This window comes from Coturnix japonica, chromosome 9 (genome assembly GCF_054131305.1).
Source record: "Coturnix japonica strain WE chromosome 9, WE-NBRP24, whole genome shotgun sequence".
Lineage (NCBI taxonomy): Eukaryota > Metazoa > Chordata > Aves > Galliformes > Phasianidae > Coturnix > Coturnix japonica.
Window position 1 is genome coordinate 27,435,118 of NC_140671.1, and position 15,264 is coordinate 27,450,381.

Sequence of the window (15,264 nt, forward strand, 5' to 3'; positions counted from 1 at the left end):
CTTTATAGCAGAGCTTTAATGTGCTCAGAAATAAAGCTGAGCTAAAATGCCCGCAGAGCTAAAACTGAACCTCATGACGTAGAACCCCTGGGCAGGGCAGTGCTGGCTCCACATGTGGAGGCCAATCTGGGCCTGAAATGGATCCCCCATTCCTCACTCAAGTGTCAACAGGCAGCACCGACAATATCTGAGGGTTTTATAGATATTTTTATATAAAAATGGTGGAGTTAGATCACCTTTAAGAATGCTGAGTTGTGCCCTCCTGCAGGCAGGGAAGGAAAACATCCTCATCTTTCAGCTCTAAAATAGAGCTTAGTGTCCAAGCACAAGGACTGCTGCTAGTCCTCATTGATGTCAACATCTTCCTCTTCTTTCTCCTCTTCCTTTTCTTCCTCCTCATCCTCCTCTTCCTCCCCATCTCCCGCCAGCTTCTCAAAGTCGCCCGTCTCCGAACTCCACAGGAATTTGATGGTCACTTTGAACTCTGCCATCTCGTAGCCAAAGAGTTTCTAGGAAAGGACACAGACTCATCATCCCACCTCATTATCCTAATGACACAGCTCTTAGATGAGCTGCTGTGAGAACCACATGGAACAGCGCACGTCCCAGTGCCTGTGTTCCATTGTGTTCCATTGCTCACCAGGACCCGCGCTTGCTCGGGGGTCAGAATATCCCCTTCTTTGCAGACTTCATAATCTGAAAGCAGCGTCACCACTCCTGCAGGAAGAAAAGCAGGGGAAGAAAACCCCACAATGTGGCTTGTTAGTGGATCAGCACTGCAGGAGGGCACAAGGCTGCCTCCCTTCCTATGGCAGCAGCCAGGTGGTGCGACAGGAAGAAGATAAGGCTTTGAGCACCAACTTTGCTCCAAAACTCAACCCTAAATGCCTACAGAATGTTCTTTTTAACAGACTGCATAGGAACAATGGAAGAGAAAGGGAAGCAGCTCCCTCACACCACGTACCTTTCTTTAGAGCTGTTGGCAATCCCAGCTGCCGCAGCTGAGGCTCCATGGAGTGGGGAAACTGCTCCAAGGGCCCCATGTCCAGACTGACCGTGTAGGTCGCCTTGTTCCCTGCTCGTGCAAAATCCACCTTCCTGAAGTTGGAGAACCACCTGAGGGAGATGAGCACACCCAGGAATGGAGGCACTGTGCAGATTGCTGGGGGTTGGGGGTATTTTATGACAGAGCAGGTGAGGAACAGCCTGTTGTGCATTTTGGACTCACAATGAGCTGCGATGGGCTCGGTCACACACACATACTTACTCATCCACCTCCTCCTTGGTGCGATTGGTGAAGAGGAGACCAACTTCACCCCTCAGGTGCTCGCTGACCTGTGATAAAGGAGCACAGAGGTGCTGAGACTCAGAGTTAAGGCTGGAAATGCCCTCATCACCTCCATGGATGATGAACCCCCCCCCCCCCCCGGGGGCAGCTGTGCTGGTTGTTTCTAACTGAGTTCCCTCCCACCTTGTGTAAGTTCTCCCTGTATTCGCTGCTTGGCTCCCGGCCCAGCGCCACCATCATCACTTTGTTCTTCCCGAAGAAGATCCTACAATGCAACCAAGTGGAAGATGATGATGATGATGATGGGGTTGACCCCCCTTCATCATCCCCCATCCTGTTGCTCACCTGCTGTGTTTCCACGCGTTCCTCACGTCCTTCAGCTTGTTGTTCCTCATGTTGGCCACGGAGAAGATGAAGATGTGTTTGTAGGTGTCCACGCATCGCCGCAGCTGCACGACAGCGGTTAGCGGGGCCTAATGGGGGGTGGAGCGGGGCAGCACGCACCGGGCACGACTCACCTCCGTGATCAGCGCTTGTTTGGCCTCCAGTCCCTTCTTAGGCGTCCGCGTCAGGGACACTGTGGGGAGGGGACGCGGTTCACAGAATCACAGAATGACCCGGGTTGGAAGGGACCTCAAGGATCATGTAGTTCCAACCCCCCTGCCTAGCAGGGCCACCAAACACACACATTTACTACATCAGGTTGCCCAGGGCCCCGTCCAACCTGGCCTTGAACACCTCCAAGGACGGGGCATCCACAACCTCCCTGGGCAGCCTGTTCCAGGGCCTAACCACTCTCCTAGTGAAGAACTTTCCCCTAACATCCAACCTAAATCTTCCCTCTTTTAACTTAAAACCATTTCCCCGTGTCCTGCTATTGTCAGCCCTTTCCAAGAGTTCACTCCCCTCCTGGGAGTAAGTTCCCTTCAGGTATTGAAAGGCTGCAATGAGGTCACCCCGCAACCTTCTCTAGGCTGAACAAACCCAACTCCCTCAGCCTGTCCTCATAGTGGAGGTGCTCCATCCCCCTGAATGGTTAATGTTTGAAGGGGAGGACGGAACGCCGCGATCCGAGCCGCTCACTCACCCTTACGGTCCCGCTTGGATTTCGGCATGGCTCCCCGTGCTTCGAGGCCCCCCGGCACCGCGGGTGCTGCTGGGGATGTGCGGGCTGCCCCGCTCGGTGCCTCCCCGTTCAGGCGGAGCGCAGGGCAGCCCCGTGATGCGGGGAGGTCCCGGCGCTGTCATGGCGGCCGGGCTGTGGGTGCTGCTGCTGCCGCTGGCGGCCGCCGTGTACGAGGATCAAGTGGGGAAGTTCGACTGGTGAGTGCCGGGCTGTCAGTGCGGGGCTGAACCCACGGCTCGTGTCCGTGTAACGCTGCCCGTCCCCGCAGGAGGCAGCAGTACGTGGGGAAGCTGAAGTTCGCCTCGCTGGAGGCCTCGCAGGGCTCCAAGAAGCTGCTGGTGGGAACCGAGAAGAACGTGGTGGCTGCGCTCAACTCCCGCAGCGGAGACATCCGTGAGTGGGGCGGGGTGTGGGTCACTGCCCGCAGTGCTGTATGTCCTCAATGAGGGTGACACCAAGCCCATGTGTGCCAGTTATCAGTGCGCCTTCAGGGGGATGTTGGCCCTGAAATCCAAGCTGCAGCTCCCGCAGCGAGCAGTGAGGACATGGCTCTTTGCAGTGAGGACATGGCTCTTTGCAGTGAGGACATGGCTCTTTGCAGTGAGGCTCTTTGGGAGGTCCCAGGGCTGTGGGTTTGAGAGCAGTCATCAACATCTTCATTGTGTTCATTTCCTTGCTCTGTGTCTCAGTGTGGCGCCATGCAGACAAGGCTGGCCCTGAAGGAGCCATCGACGTGATGCTGATCCACGGTCAAGGTGAGCACATGACACACAGCAGCTGCTCTGCTCCCCATGTTGGATGCCCTGGCTCTGGGTTCACCTCCCCTTTGCTCCCTGTGTAGATGCCATCACTGTATCCAGCGCCGGGCGCATCCTGCGCTCCTGGGAGACCAACATCGGAGGGCTGAACTGGGAGACGTCGCTGGACACGGGCAGGTAGTGCTGGGCACCAGGGATAAGTCAGTATTTAGTTAGTAAGCTTAACGTACCTTGTCTGCAGTACAGCAGTTTGGACATCAGGCTTTGAAAATCTGGATGGTTGTATCCAACAGCTCCCCCTGTTTGAGAGCCCACAGATCATTCTCTAATCAACCATCTCTGACCTGTGCTCAGTTTCCAGGCCGCGAGTCTGGTGGGGCTGCAGGACGCGGTGAAATACGTGGCAGTGCTGAAGAAGGTGGCCATCTCCCTGCACTACCTGTCCAACGGGCACCAGAAGTGGGTGGAACAGCTGCCTGAAAGGTGAGGATGTATTTGGAGCTGAAGAAAGTTCAGACTCACAGCCCAACTCAGGATGCTTCAGTTCCTTCGTGTCCTTGAAAAGCTTTGGAAGCAATAAGACGAGCAAATGATGCCTCGTGCCCTTTGTTTCTCGCACAGTGAGGATACTCGATACCAGATGTTGTATTCCCGTGGGGCTGGAGTGATCCACGTGCTCGGAGTTGTCCCCCAGAGCCATCTGAAGGTGTTAACGCTCAGTGTGGAGGATGGAGAAGTCATAGAACAGGTAGTTGTGCTTGATTATGGATCCAATATAGAAAATTTGATATGAACAAACACAGTGTGTGGAGCTGTGTAAGTTCATTCCTTAAACATCATCATGCTGTTGATATGTTCATCTCTTGATGTCTCTCTTGGCAGACCAAAGTAGCAGCCCCGTGGCTGAAGAGCTTAAATGGAGCCTGCAACGTGGTGGGGGAGGCAGTGCTGGTGTGTGCAGATGCAGCCACGCGTTCGCTCTATGTTTGCTCTTTGGAGACGGAGCAGGAGATGAAGCAGATCCCGCTGCAGGTGAGCGGTGCTGAGAGGCTTTGTGTGCAGTTATCCAGCTGATTTGGTGCCTGGCGGTGCTGTCTGTTGCTGCTGATACAAGGAAGCTGTTAGTTTCACTGGGGAAGAAGTTTCCATCAATGCATGTGCTTGTTTCCCTTCCACAGTCGCTTGACCTGGAGTTTGCTGATGGTTTCCAGCCCAGGATATTGGCTACTCAGCCCAGTGTGATCAACGCTTCGCGCACTCAGTTCTTCCTGCAGCTCTCTCCGGGCTCCTTCTCCCTGCTGCAGTGCAAACAGGGGCTGCTCAGCCACCTGAGGGACTTCCAGCAGGTAACCAGGAGAAAGGGCCAACACAGCTTAACATTGCTAACAACAAACACCCCTTTTTATTGAGTTTTATCATTTCTTGCTCCGTTCTCTTTTTCCCTTTTTTTCAGGCAGCCCTGGTGAGCTTTGCAACAACTGGGGAGAAAACTGTTGCTGCTGTGCTGACCTGTAGGAACGAGCTGGTAGGTGCAGCTCTGTCATCTGAATGTGGCTTAGAGTGGGTTCCACACTTATTCCTTTGCAGGCCTGCATGATGAGTAGCTTGGGAAAGAGTGGGATTTAATGATCTTTTCGGGCCTAGGAAGTAATGCATGCAGGTCTTGGTTACATCCAGCCTAGGCTCACCTTGTCTAAGCTGTTGTGTCACGTATAAGTTCACTGCAGTGGATTTCAGTTCTTACGGGCACTGAGCTGAGCACAGCCTCGTTTTTAGCATAACTCTCTGCTGCTTTTAAAGCCAAGCTGAGATTGCCAAGCACACAAAGCAATTCATTTATCACGCTCTCATGGCAGTGTCAAATCACGTTACCTTCTCTCATCCTCATTGCAGAAACCTGGGAGTTTTGATGGCCTTCATGGAAGTGTTCTGGAGGATTCCCAGAAACAAGTATGAAAAACAAGTTCCCATATGCCATAGAAGTTCTTGATGGTTCCTTTTTCTTCCTTTGCTTGTGGGAATAGAACGTAGAAGGTGTAACACTTTGGTTTTGGAGGCTGATGTTTCACAGCACCTATAGATAAACCATCTAAAAACATTTTGAAACCATAATGCTTGCTCACATGAGATTCTGCAGCAGAATTTGACGTGACTGGTAAATTGATCTGAGCATTTTTCTGCACGATGTTACAGGAATCCTTAACCTGTTCCAATCAAACCTACAACATCAATCTCTATCTGGTTGAAACTGGACAAAGATTGCTGGATACCACCATCACCTTTAACTTGGAGCTGAACGGTGTCAAGCCGGAGCAGGTGGGTGGGAAGAGATTACTTCAGTCCTCTGGTTTGTGATGCTTGCAATCGCCTTCACACCATGATTTGGCACCATTTGTAGAGCTGTTGAGATGTGGTGAAATCATTACTGTGTGCAGCTACGCTGTTTGTTTCACCTGTGTGTTTACTGTTATCCAAGCAGATGGTGTGATCACTAACCCAACCGTCTGGCTTAATCTTTTTCTTTTTCCCTCAGCTCTACATCCAGGTTTTCCTGAAGAAGGATGACTCGGTGGGCTACCGAGCCTTGGTGCAAACAGAAGACCACATGCTGATGTTCCTCCAGCAGCCAGGTGATTGGAACAAACTGCAAACCTGACCTGGGTTTTACCAGCAACCTTCTTCAGGAGGAGAAGAAAACTGCAGTGCTGTAGAACCCAGGCCCCATATTTATAGGGTTGCTGTTGTGCTGTGGAAGATACTGCAGTCTTTCATCATCTTTCACCCTCAAAAGATATCTCACCTGAGATGACTATTCTGCCATGTTCTTTGTATAGGGAGAACCAATCAGTTTTATAGTGTTTTAGTTTAGGGTTTATCAAACATCTTACCATAGGGTGAGTCTAACCACATTCTAGATCTTTCTCAATGTTTCTACAGAATAAAAACCCTTGTGACAGATAACATTTATTTGCAGAAGGGGTTGCAGGTCCATCTCAGTGATATGAATGTTCCAGGGCTTATGTCCTCACACTTGGTTCTGAGTTTTTTTTCCAGTATCGTTGTGGTTTGGTTTGTTTTACCAGGAAAGGTTGTGTGGAGCAGAGAGGAGTCGCTGGCAGAAGTGGTGAGCTTGGAGATGGTGGACCTGCCTCTGACGGGTGCACAGGCTGAGCTGGAGGGAGAATTTGGGAAGAAAGCAGGTAAGCCATAGACTAACAGAATCACCCTTAGGCATCTGAGTCTGGTTGTTTTTCTCCCTAAAGAAGTAGATCATTTTCTTTTCCCTCTGAGCTAAGAGTTCAGATTCAAATTTTCACTCCTGGCAATTAAAGTGAGCAGAAATAAACCCATTTCTGCCTAAGCTTTTAAAGTCTGATGCTAAAGGCGGAGGGCACGAATGTATTACAGTCAAAACCAGCCACTGTCTGTGGGTGATCTTCACCACTCCCCCTAAACATTTCCCTTTGATCCCCTCTGAGTCCCCTTTCTGGAAGACCCATTTGCAATAGCTTTTGTTTTTGCTTTGTTTTGTTTTTTCTCGCTGTCCTGGATGCAGCTATTCAAGGTAACCTCAGACTGCATGCAGTGTTTTCTAATTGCTTCTAAACTAACAGCTCTCAAGTGGAACTTGATTTACTTTCTGTTTGCTTTCCTAGTAGCAAAATACACTTGATGCTTTGTGCTTTGCTTCTTTCAAGTAGCTGAATATCAACTCTTGTTGGGCAGAATTGTGGTTTTTGTTGTGTGGCACGAGAAAGAAGGGATATTAAAGAGGAGGTTATGTTCTCTGGATGAAGGTTTGCTTTCAGTTGATAAAAGTTGGGTCAAGGTGTAAGGGGGAAAAGGTTGGTAAATGCCAGAGGGTCTGTCATAGAAGTGAGTATAAATCTGGAGGGAAAGGCAGAGGAAAACAGGCAGTGTAAGTTCATGCATGGCAGTGTTTCTTCTACTGGCTGAGGCTGCAGTCTCAGACATGAAGTGGGATGTAGGCATTTTTCCTTTGTTACCACCGTTGGTCTGTTTGCAGATGGGTTGCTGGGGATGTTTCTGAAGCGGCTGTCCTCGCAGCTTATCCTGCTGCAAGCCTGGACTGCTCACCTTTGGAAGATGTTCTACGATGCCAGGAAACCCCGGAGCCAGATTAAAAATGAGATTAACATTGACAATCTAGCCAGGGATGAGTTCAACCTGCAGAAAATGATGGTGATGGTCACTGCTTCGGGAAAGGTGAGGAAGCCAGAGTGGTGCTCTGTTTCTAGACTGTAGTGAAGAGTCTCAGAGCTGAATTTCCCCCCAGTTTTTAGCTGGGCTTTGAGAATGATGTCTTGAAGATGTGCAGAGTAGCTTTTGGGAGGAACTGAAGCTCTTGTTTCATACCCCAAAAGAAGGTGCTGTGCTTGAATGCGAGAGAGGTGTTCTTGACTTTGGTTCTGCTCCATCTCTGCTCAGCTTTTTGGCATTGAAAGCAGTTCTGGCACCATCCTATGGAAGCAGTACCTCAGGAACGTGAGACCGGGTGCCTCCCTCAAGCTGATGGTCCAAAGAACAACAGCCCACTTCCCCCACCCTCCACAGTGCACCTTGCTTGTTAAGGATAAGGTGGGTCCCTCTGTCCCTCACAGTGTCTCATTAGATAAATTACTTCAGTGCTATAATGACATCTAGACAGAATGCTGTGATGGAGCAGGTGAATCTTGGTTTTGAATAATGAACAGCAGCAGATAACTGATAGAAAAACAGCTCTTTTGTCTGTCTTAAATAAAGTTTTGCATCTTGTTTTGGTTCTCAGGAAACCAAAATGAGCTTTCTGTACGTCTTTAACCCGATCTTTGGGAAGAAAAGCCAAGTAGCACCCCCTGTTTTGAAGCGTCCGGTTCTTCAGACTTTGCTTCTGCCTATTATGGATCAAGACTACGCCAAAGTACTGCTTCTGATTGATGATGAGTACAAGGTAAATTGCTTTGCCTGGAGACAGTTTTCTTTATGTTGTGGCCAGTGATTCCATTTCCTTTGGGAGCTGGGCAAAAAAAAAAATTGCTATTAAGTCTCATTTTCTATTATATATATATATATATATATTTTATAATCCTATTCTGGTAATGCAGAGCTCATCCTGCTTAACACATTGGAAATAATCTGCTCTGCTTTCTGTTTGCTTGTTCATTTTTAACCTCTTCCCACTGTTCTTTGCTTTCCCAGGTTACAGCTTTCCCTGCAACTAAGAACGTTATTCGCCAGCTGGAAGAAATGGCCCATTCCATCTTCTTTTATCTAGTGGATGCCGAGCAGGGAAAGCTCTCTGGGTTCAGACTGAAAAAGGTACGGAAGGATATATTACAATCTAAGTGATGTCACCTTCTTTAAGTGTTGTTTGGATAACAGTAGATCACTCGGTTTGTTATGTTTTGCTTGGAATAAAATAAAAGCAATTCAGCTGACTTAAGAATTCTTTCAAGCTTTAAAACATGTCTCAAAAGCTGCTCATGTCTTACCAGTTGAGGTGGTGTCTTGTGAGGACAGGTTAACTACCATGCTGTGCTTTTTTCTTGCAGGACTTGACAACAGAGGAGAGCTGGCAGGTGTCCATACCCACCGAAGTACAGAGGATAGTGACAGTGAAAGGGAAGAGATCCAGTGAGCACGTGCACTCGCAGGGCCGTGTGATGGGAGATCGCAGTGTTCTTTATAAGGTGCCGTAGGAGCTTTCTGTCATGCATTCACTCACTGAAAGATCTCAGCATTTGTGGACGTGACTTTGAGCCTTTGCTCTGTGGTGCCACTCTTTTGTTTCTTCCTATTTATGTATCTACAATCTTCCCAAACGATACTAATTGTGTTGCAGATTTCTTTTGCAGTTTATTCTTCTTGCTGCAGTGCACTCAGGCATCTAATGATGGGCAAATTGCTGCTTTATTTCTCCCTATTTGCTCTAATAGGGATAACTGATTATATGCCAGGTGAAATACAGAGAAATGTAGCACCAAGGTGAGGATCTTACTTGATTTTTTCTTTACTTGCTGCTACAGTCCTTGAATCCAAACCTGCTTGCAGTGGTGACAGAGAGCACTGATACGCACCATGAGCGCACGTTCGTTGGGATCTACCTGATCGATGGAGTCACAGGCAGGATCATCCATTCTTCAGTACAGAAGAAAGCAAAGGGTCCTGTCCACATCGTCCATTCAGAGAACTGGGTGGTGGTAAGGGGCGTTATTCTGTTCTTAACTCTTTATCTTTAGGATTTAGGGGCAATTGGTAAACTTACATGGAGGAGACTTTTGATCCTTCTCTCCTTTCAGTACCAGTACTGGAACACAAAGGCACGTCGGAACGAGTTCACTGTGCTGGAGCTGTACGAGGGGACGGAGCAATACAACGCCACAGCCTTCAGCTCCCTGGACCGCCCGCTTTTACCTCAGGTCCTCCAGCAGTCCTACATCTTCCCCTCTGCCATCAGTGCCATGGAGGCCACCATCACTGAGCGAGGCATCACCAGCCGTCATTTGTTGAGTAAGTGCGTACTGTCGGACACTGTGCTCAAAACCAGGCCAGTGTGATTCTCTGCTCAAGGCTTTGCTTACCTATGGGCTGCTCTGGACTCCTGGCTAGTGCTAGAATGTGCACTAGGAGTGTGTTTGTATTACCTGTTAGAAAATGCTGTCAGAACTGACAGGTTTTAAGGTTCATTTCTTTTAATGTACAGTCGGACTTCCCTCCGGTGCCATCCTCTCCCTTCCCAAGGCTCTGTTGGATCCTCGCCGCCCAGAGATCCCCACAGAGCAGAGCAGGTAAGGAAGGCACAACAGCTGCTATATTGAAGCCTTGTGTATAATAACAGTGTGGTAAAGTGTACAGACTCAGGGCAACTCTTACAGGAACTTAAGTGAAACTGCTTTGTTCCCTGGATGTGACAATGGAATGTATGTAATACAGCAGGGCTTCCCATTAGCAAAAACCCTAAGAGGTAGCAGTTTGAGTAACTGCCTGTTAGAGTGACACATAAAACATTAGAACCCTAAAAGGAGGCTGCTGCAGTGCAGTCTGACCCAGCTGGCATATTTGATTGTAGCAAGAATAAATCTGCACTAGGGCAGAGCTGCTAATTTTGCTGTTTTAGGGCAGTAACCTATTTGGATGGGTTTTGATCTCTCTTTTAACATGCCTTTCAGAGAAGAAAACCTGATTCCTTACTCCCCAGATGTGCAGATCCACGCTGAGAGGTTTATCAACTACAATCAGACCGTATCCCAAATAAGAGGGATTTACACATCCCCATCTGGGCTGGAGTCTACTTGTTTGGTGAGCACAAGGCAGCAGCTTCTCTATGGAGTGGTGGTGTTTATGAGCAGCAGGCAGTCTGTAACTTCTGATGGTGTGGCTGCTCAGCGCTTCATAATTCCTTCTTTTAATCAAAACTGTAGATATATGATGATTATTTTATGAAACACCAGCTCATAATGATATCTCTTTAGGTTGTGGCATACGGCCTGGATATCTACCAGACCCGAGTGTATCCCTCAAAGCAATTTGATGTCTTGAAAGATGACTATGACTACGTGCTGATCAGCAGCGTCCTCTTTGGGCTGGTGTTTGCCACCATGATCACCAAGAGACTGGCCCAGGTGAAACTACTGAACCGAGCCTGGCGGTAGGACTGCAGAGACACAACATGGGGCTGGGGCTGGTACCTGAGCACTGTTGTGGCTGAGGATCTGTGACCCAGCAGGGCTGTGTGGGGGTTTCTGTTAGTAATTCCAGCTGGAGCGACTGCAATGGCTGCAAACATTATAACTGGAGGATAGTGGAGGGGAGAGCTGCTGGAAGAGAAATGATGAAGAGACACAGTAATATAACGTCTTCAAAACCTCCCACAACTCTACAGCTTCAGCCCTAAAATCTACAACCTTTTTGTTGCTGATTTTAAGGGAGGTTATACCAATAATGCGTCCTTACCAAGAATGTGTCCTTGGGGTGCTCCCTGCTGCCTCAGAGCCCACTGTGACCGAACCATGGGTGTGTATATGAGATGTGAGGAGCCGCACACTCATCCCATTAACAAGCTTAAAAGTTTCCTACCTGACCATTGGAAACATCCTTTGGCACTCATTGAATTCAAGTTGTCAGGCTGTGTGGGATCACCTCGGAATGTCAAATCTCTCTCCATATCCTTTATTTATTACGATTAAAACATCACTTTCTTCCAGTCTTTAAACGTTTCTGCGTTGGGACTATAACACAGCGTTTAGGTCTGTGTGGTGTTTCCCCTCAGCGCCTCTTGAAGCCCTGAGGTGCGCCTTCTTTTTCCCGCCTTCAGTTGTGCGCATGCGCCGCCACCCCCGGGGAGTGGGGGGGAAGGGGAAGGAGGAGGGAAGCACACTGCGCATGCGCCACCCCTAATCCTGCTGACTCACGTACTGCACAGGCGCATAGGGTAGCGGTTCATCCACCAATCATCTTGCTGGCTGTGCGCATGCGCTTTGCCTCACTTCCTGTCTCGCTGCTCGCAGTGTGGGGGGGCACTTCCGGCCCGCTCCCCCCCCCCCCTCCGCCGCCCCCCCCCGGCGCAGCACAGCGGCAAGATGGCGGCGGGCGGCGGCGCGGCGGAGCCGGGCTGGGAGGTGGCGGTGAGGCCGCTGCTCTCCGCCTCCTATTCGGCCTTCGAGATGAAAGAGCTCCCCCAGCTGCTCGCCTCCGTTATCGAGAGGTGAGGGCGGTAGCCGTGGGTTGAGACGGAGAGGCCCCGGGCCCTGTTTTTCCCCTCAGGAGGCGCGCGGGCCTGAGGTGTTATTGCTCGGAGCTCTTCAGTGCTGTGTGTGTTATATAAGGGTGAATTCGGGGCTCTGAAGTCAATAGAAGGGTCTGGGTGTGTTTAGCCTTGAGAAAAGAAGGCTGAGAGGGGACTGGATCCAGGTTTATAAATACCTGAGGTGTGGGAGCCATAGTGGTGAGGCTGGTCTCTTTTCAGTAGTGCGCGGGGACAGGACTAGGGGTAATGGGATGAAAGTACAGCATAGGAAGTTCCTTAATAAGAACTTCTTTACAGTGAGGGTGACGGAGCACTGGAACAGGCTGCACAGGGAGGTGGTGGAATCTCCTTCTCTGGAGATATTTAAGACCCGTCTGGGCGCCGAGCTGTGTGATGTGGTGTAGGGAGCCTACTTTGGCAGGGGGGTTGGACTCGATGATGTCTAGAGGTCCCTTCCAACCACATAACTCTGTGATTCTGTGAAGGGAATTGAGTTGTGAGGGAGCGGCTGAGGGAAGGGGATGGGTCAGGCTGGGTGATGGGAGGCTCTGAAATCTCATCGCCTTCCAGCTCTTAGTTGTGGTGAGGTGGGGTCGGCCAAGGCGCTTCTCCAGCGATAGGATGAGAGGGAGTGGCTTTATGTTACACAGAGGCGATGCGTTGGCACAGCTGCCCACCCTGGGTCACTATTATTCAGTGTGATGTGGCTCTGAGGGACATGGGCAGTGGGTGCAGTGTGGTGGGGTTGGACATTGTGACTTTGGAGGCCTTTTCCAACCCAAATGACTCCTTGTAATGCTGCTGGGTGAGGCCTGTTTCCTCCCCTACCCGCTGCCTGGCATTGGGTAAACTCTGCACATCCCTTTGGAGTCCTGCAGGGCAGAAGCTTTTATGTCATGCCTCGCGCAGGGGGAAAAAATAGCTCATTACTGCACAGAACCATGTTCTTCTGTTCTAAGAACCAGCCTATCTTTAGATTTCTCATTAAAATATGCCCCTTTTGTCATATTTTTTTTCACAAGATTGATAGTGAGCGGGTTGGCTGCTTGATCCACAGTGTGGTTGGATGTCCTGGCGCTACAACAGTGAAATCACCAACATCGTTCGTTTTGAAGTGAATTAAGATGCTCCTTTTCCTGATAGCTCTTCTATTTTAATCCTAAGCTTAAACATTATCGACTCCTTCTCTTATTACATTTATACTCAGGGATGAATAGATGTCAACCTCATGGAAAGACCCAGAGAAACACATTTTACAGAGTCTGTGATGGGGCTGATTTGTCAGCAAAGATTGTCAATAGGGAGAGAGCTGCACCTGCTGTTGTACCTTTCCTTGGAGGAGGGTGCTCTGTGCTGCTGCCTTACATAAAGGGTCTATTTCTGGCTGCTTGAGGTTTGGAAGTAGGAGAGAGAAGGAGGTGGTATTCATTGCTGAAGGGTTGTATTGATGGCTGGCTTCTTAGTGTGAGTAATGATTTTCCCTGGTAAGCAAATGTCATTTAAGCAATAAATCACAACACAATGGCCTGAAGCTGTTATCAAGTTTCACTGTATATACACTATAACACATTACAGGTTAAGCTGTTACCTCTTTTCTTGTCATTTGCAAGGACTTGATGATGACAATTAGCAGACAGGTGCCTTCCACTTTATGACCACAACTTGTTTAAATAAATCTCAATCCTCTTGTTGTCCAATTGGGGTGAACCCCCCCCCCCGGTTCAGGTATCTGTACCTATACCTGCACCTATACCTACCTATACCTGTACCTATACCTATATCTGTTCCTATACCTGCAGGTATTGTGTGTTGCTCAGCTTGACCTTTATGGCAGCGAGCTCATTAGGTGCTGCCAGTTTCTTCTGTGCTCTGTTACTCCCAAACTGTTCTTGCTTGTTGTCTTAAAATACATCATGTGCACCCACAGCCGCTGATTTAGAGCTGGCCATAAAGCAGAAGGTGAGCAAAACGAGTGTCTGACAGCAGCACAAATGCGTTGGCGCATCCAGTGTCTGACAGTGCTGGTTGTTGCCAAGCTTGAGGAATTGTCCTTTGGGTTGGGAATGGTGCCCATGACAGCTGGCAGCCTCTGCCTCCAAGCAGCTCCCTTGGAATAAGGTCTTCTTGCCAGAGGTGGAAGAGTTGCTGCTATTAGAAGCAGGGTGCCTGGTGAAGCTGTCGTGCCAGCTTTTCATCCAGCTCACTCGTTGCCTGAGCGTTTCTGTCATCTGCAAATGGGAAGGCAATTAATTTAAGTATTTAATAAGCGGACATCCACACCACTTTGTTTTATGGGTGGACTCGTGGGCTGGCCTAGCCCTGCAGGCAGAGCTCTGCTTCTCACTGTGGCCGCCTTCAGATCGGTGCAGATGGGACGTGGGGTGAAGCCTTCCCACAGCTGCCTTCGGTGTGTCGTTTCTGTAACACACGGCCGCTGTCTGTGGCCAGCAGACCTCAATGGGAAGCCTCAGAGCTTTGACTCTCGGTGTGCTGACAAGTCTTTTGCTTCCCAGTTCTTACTTTAGCTTTGAGTCGACGTTGAATTTACACTGGTGTTAATTTGTGTGCAGAGAAAGTGCTGTAAAGCTCTGAAATCACCACCCTCTGCCCACGAGGCTGATGACAGCGGATGTATTCTTCTGGACTGTGTGCTACCTGCCAAAACTCTTTGCTCCTCTGCTTGTGCACATGTCGCATTGAGTATTTGTTGTTGTTATGCAATGGGCTGGTTTTGATCCTTCTGTTTTGCAGAATTGCATAAACTGCTGTTGGCTCTGCCTTGGCAGGACGGGAATGCCTGTGCTGCAGCCCTGGCATCAGCAGAACAAACAGCCCCAACTTTACGGGCAGCTGACTTTAGAGGAACTTAAAGATTAATGAAAGCTGACAGGAGGGTGATTGTTAGAGAGGCTGACTTCTGGTGATGGAAAGGAAAAGTACTGGCCATACTGGGGGCTGTTTGCTTAAACTTCCAGTGTAGGCTGTAGTCCTGATGCCCTGATTTGTCTTCAAGCCTGAGGGTACACGAATGGGATGCAGGACAAGATCCTGTCCTCAACACTTTGATTTGGAAAGATCGTGTGATCTTAATGATCTTGTCTTACACGTGTTAATGGATATATCATGTTCTGAGTGTTGTATGGCAGCCGCTATTGTGCCGTATCGAATTGACGTATCCCTTCTTCTCCTATTGCAGTGAATCAGAAATCTTGCACCACGACAAACAATACGAGCCTTTTTACTCCTCCTTTGTTGCACTTTCAACACATTACATCACTACTGTGTGTGGTCTCAGTAAGTGTTCTCCATCCTCTGATTTTACCCTTGTACAACAGCTGAAGGATAG

General features: G+C 49.2%; 3 protein-coding genes across 13 annotated transcripts in view; 2 read left to right on the top strand and 1 right to left on the bottom strand.

The window, feature by feature from the left end:
* Window positions 1-188: 188 nt before the first annotated feature.
* On the bottom strand, window positions 189-2,418 carry MRTO4 (MRT4 homolog, ribosome maturation factor). Its single transcript, XM_015882317.3, has 8 exons — window positions 2,376-2,418; window positions 1,807-1,865; window positions 1,634-1,737; window positions 1,472-1,553; window positions 1,268-1,335; window positions 965-1,116; window positions 641-717; window positions 189-509 (listed from the first exon to the last, which is right to left on the bottom strand). Exons 1-8 carry the CDS (start codon window positions 2,401-2,403, stop codon window positions 339-341), a joined length of 741 nt encoding a protein of 246 aa, XP_015737803.2. The 5' UTR covers window positions 2,404-2,418; the 3' UTR covers window positions 189-338.
* Window positions 2,419-2,509: 91 nt separating this feature from the next.
* Window positions 2,510-11,384, top strand: EMC1 (ER membrane protein complex subunit 1). The gene is made up of 23 exons (XM_015882298.3): window positions 2,510-2,611; window positions 2,683-2,807; window positions 3,104-3,169; window positions 3,256-3,349; window positions 3,527-3,655; window positions 3,794-3,920; window positions 4,055-4,204; window positions 4,351-4,518; window positions 4,626-4,697; window positions 5,066-5,122; window positions 5,366-5,488; window positions 5,706-5,802; window positions 6,256-6,372; window positions 7,200-7,399; window positions 7,622-7,771; window positions 7,962-8,123; window positions 8,372-8,491; window positions 8,725-8,862; window positions 9,199-9,372; window positions 9,472-9,682; window positions 9,876-9,960; window positions 10,342-10,471; window positions 10,645-11,384. Exons 1-23 carry the CDS (start codon window positions 2,511-2,513, stop codon window positions 10,822-10,824), a joined length of 2,976 nt encoding a protein of 991 aa, XP_015737784.2. The 5' UTR covers window position 2,510; the 3' UTR covers window positions 10,825-11,384.
* A 325-nt stretch (window positions 11,385-11,709) lies between these two features.
* The window catches only part of UBR4 (ubiquitin protein ligase E3 component n-recognin 4), a 65,798-nt gene continuing 62,243 nt past the window's right edge, over window positions 11,710-15,264 (top strand). For 10 of the 11 annotated variants that reach the window (XM_015882447.3, XM_015882448.3, XM_085508973.1 and 7 more), the window contains exons 1-2: window positions 11,711-11,876; window positions 15,115-15,212. In XM_015882447.3, the coding sequence (XP_015737933.2) occupies window positions 11,752-11,876; window positions 15,115-15,212 (223 nt within the window). In that variant the 5' untranslated portion in view covers window positions 11,711-11,751. Of the gene's footprint in view, window positions 11,877-15,114; window positions 15,213-15,264 lie in introns of all 11 variants that reach the window. The other variant, XM_015882446.3, reaches the window with a different exon arrangement.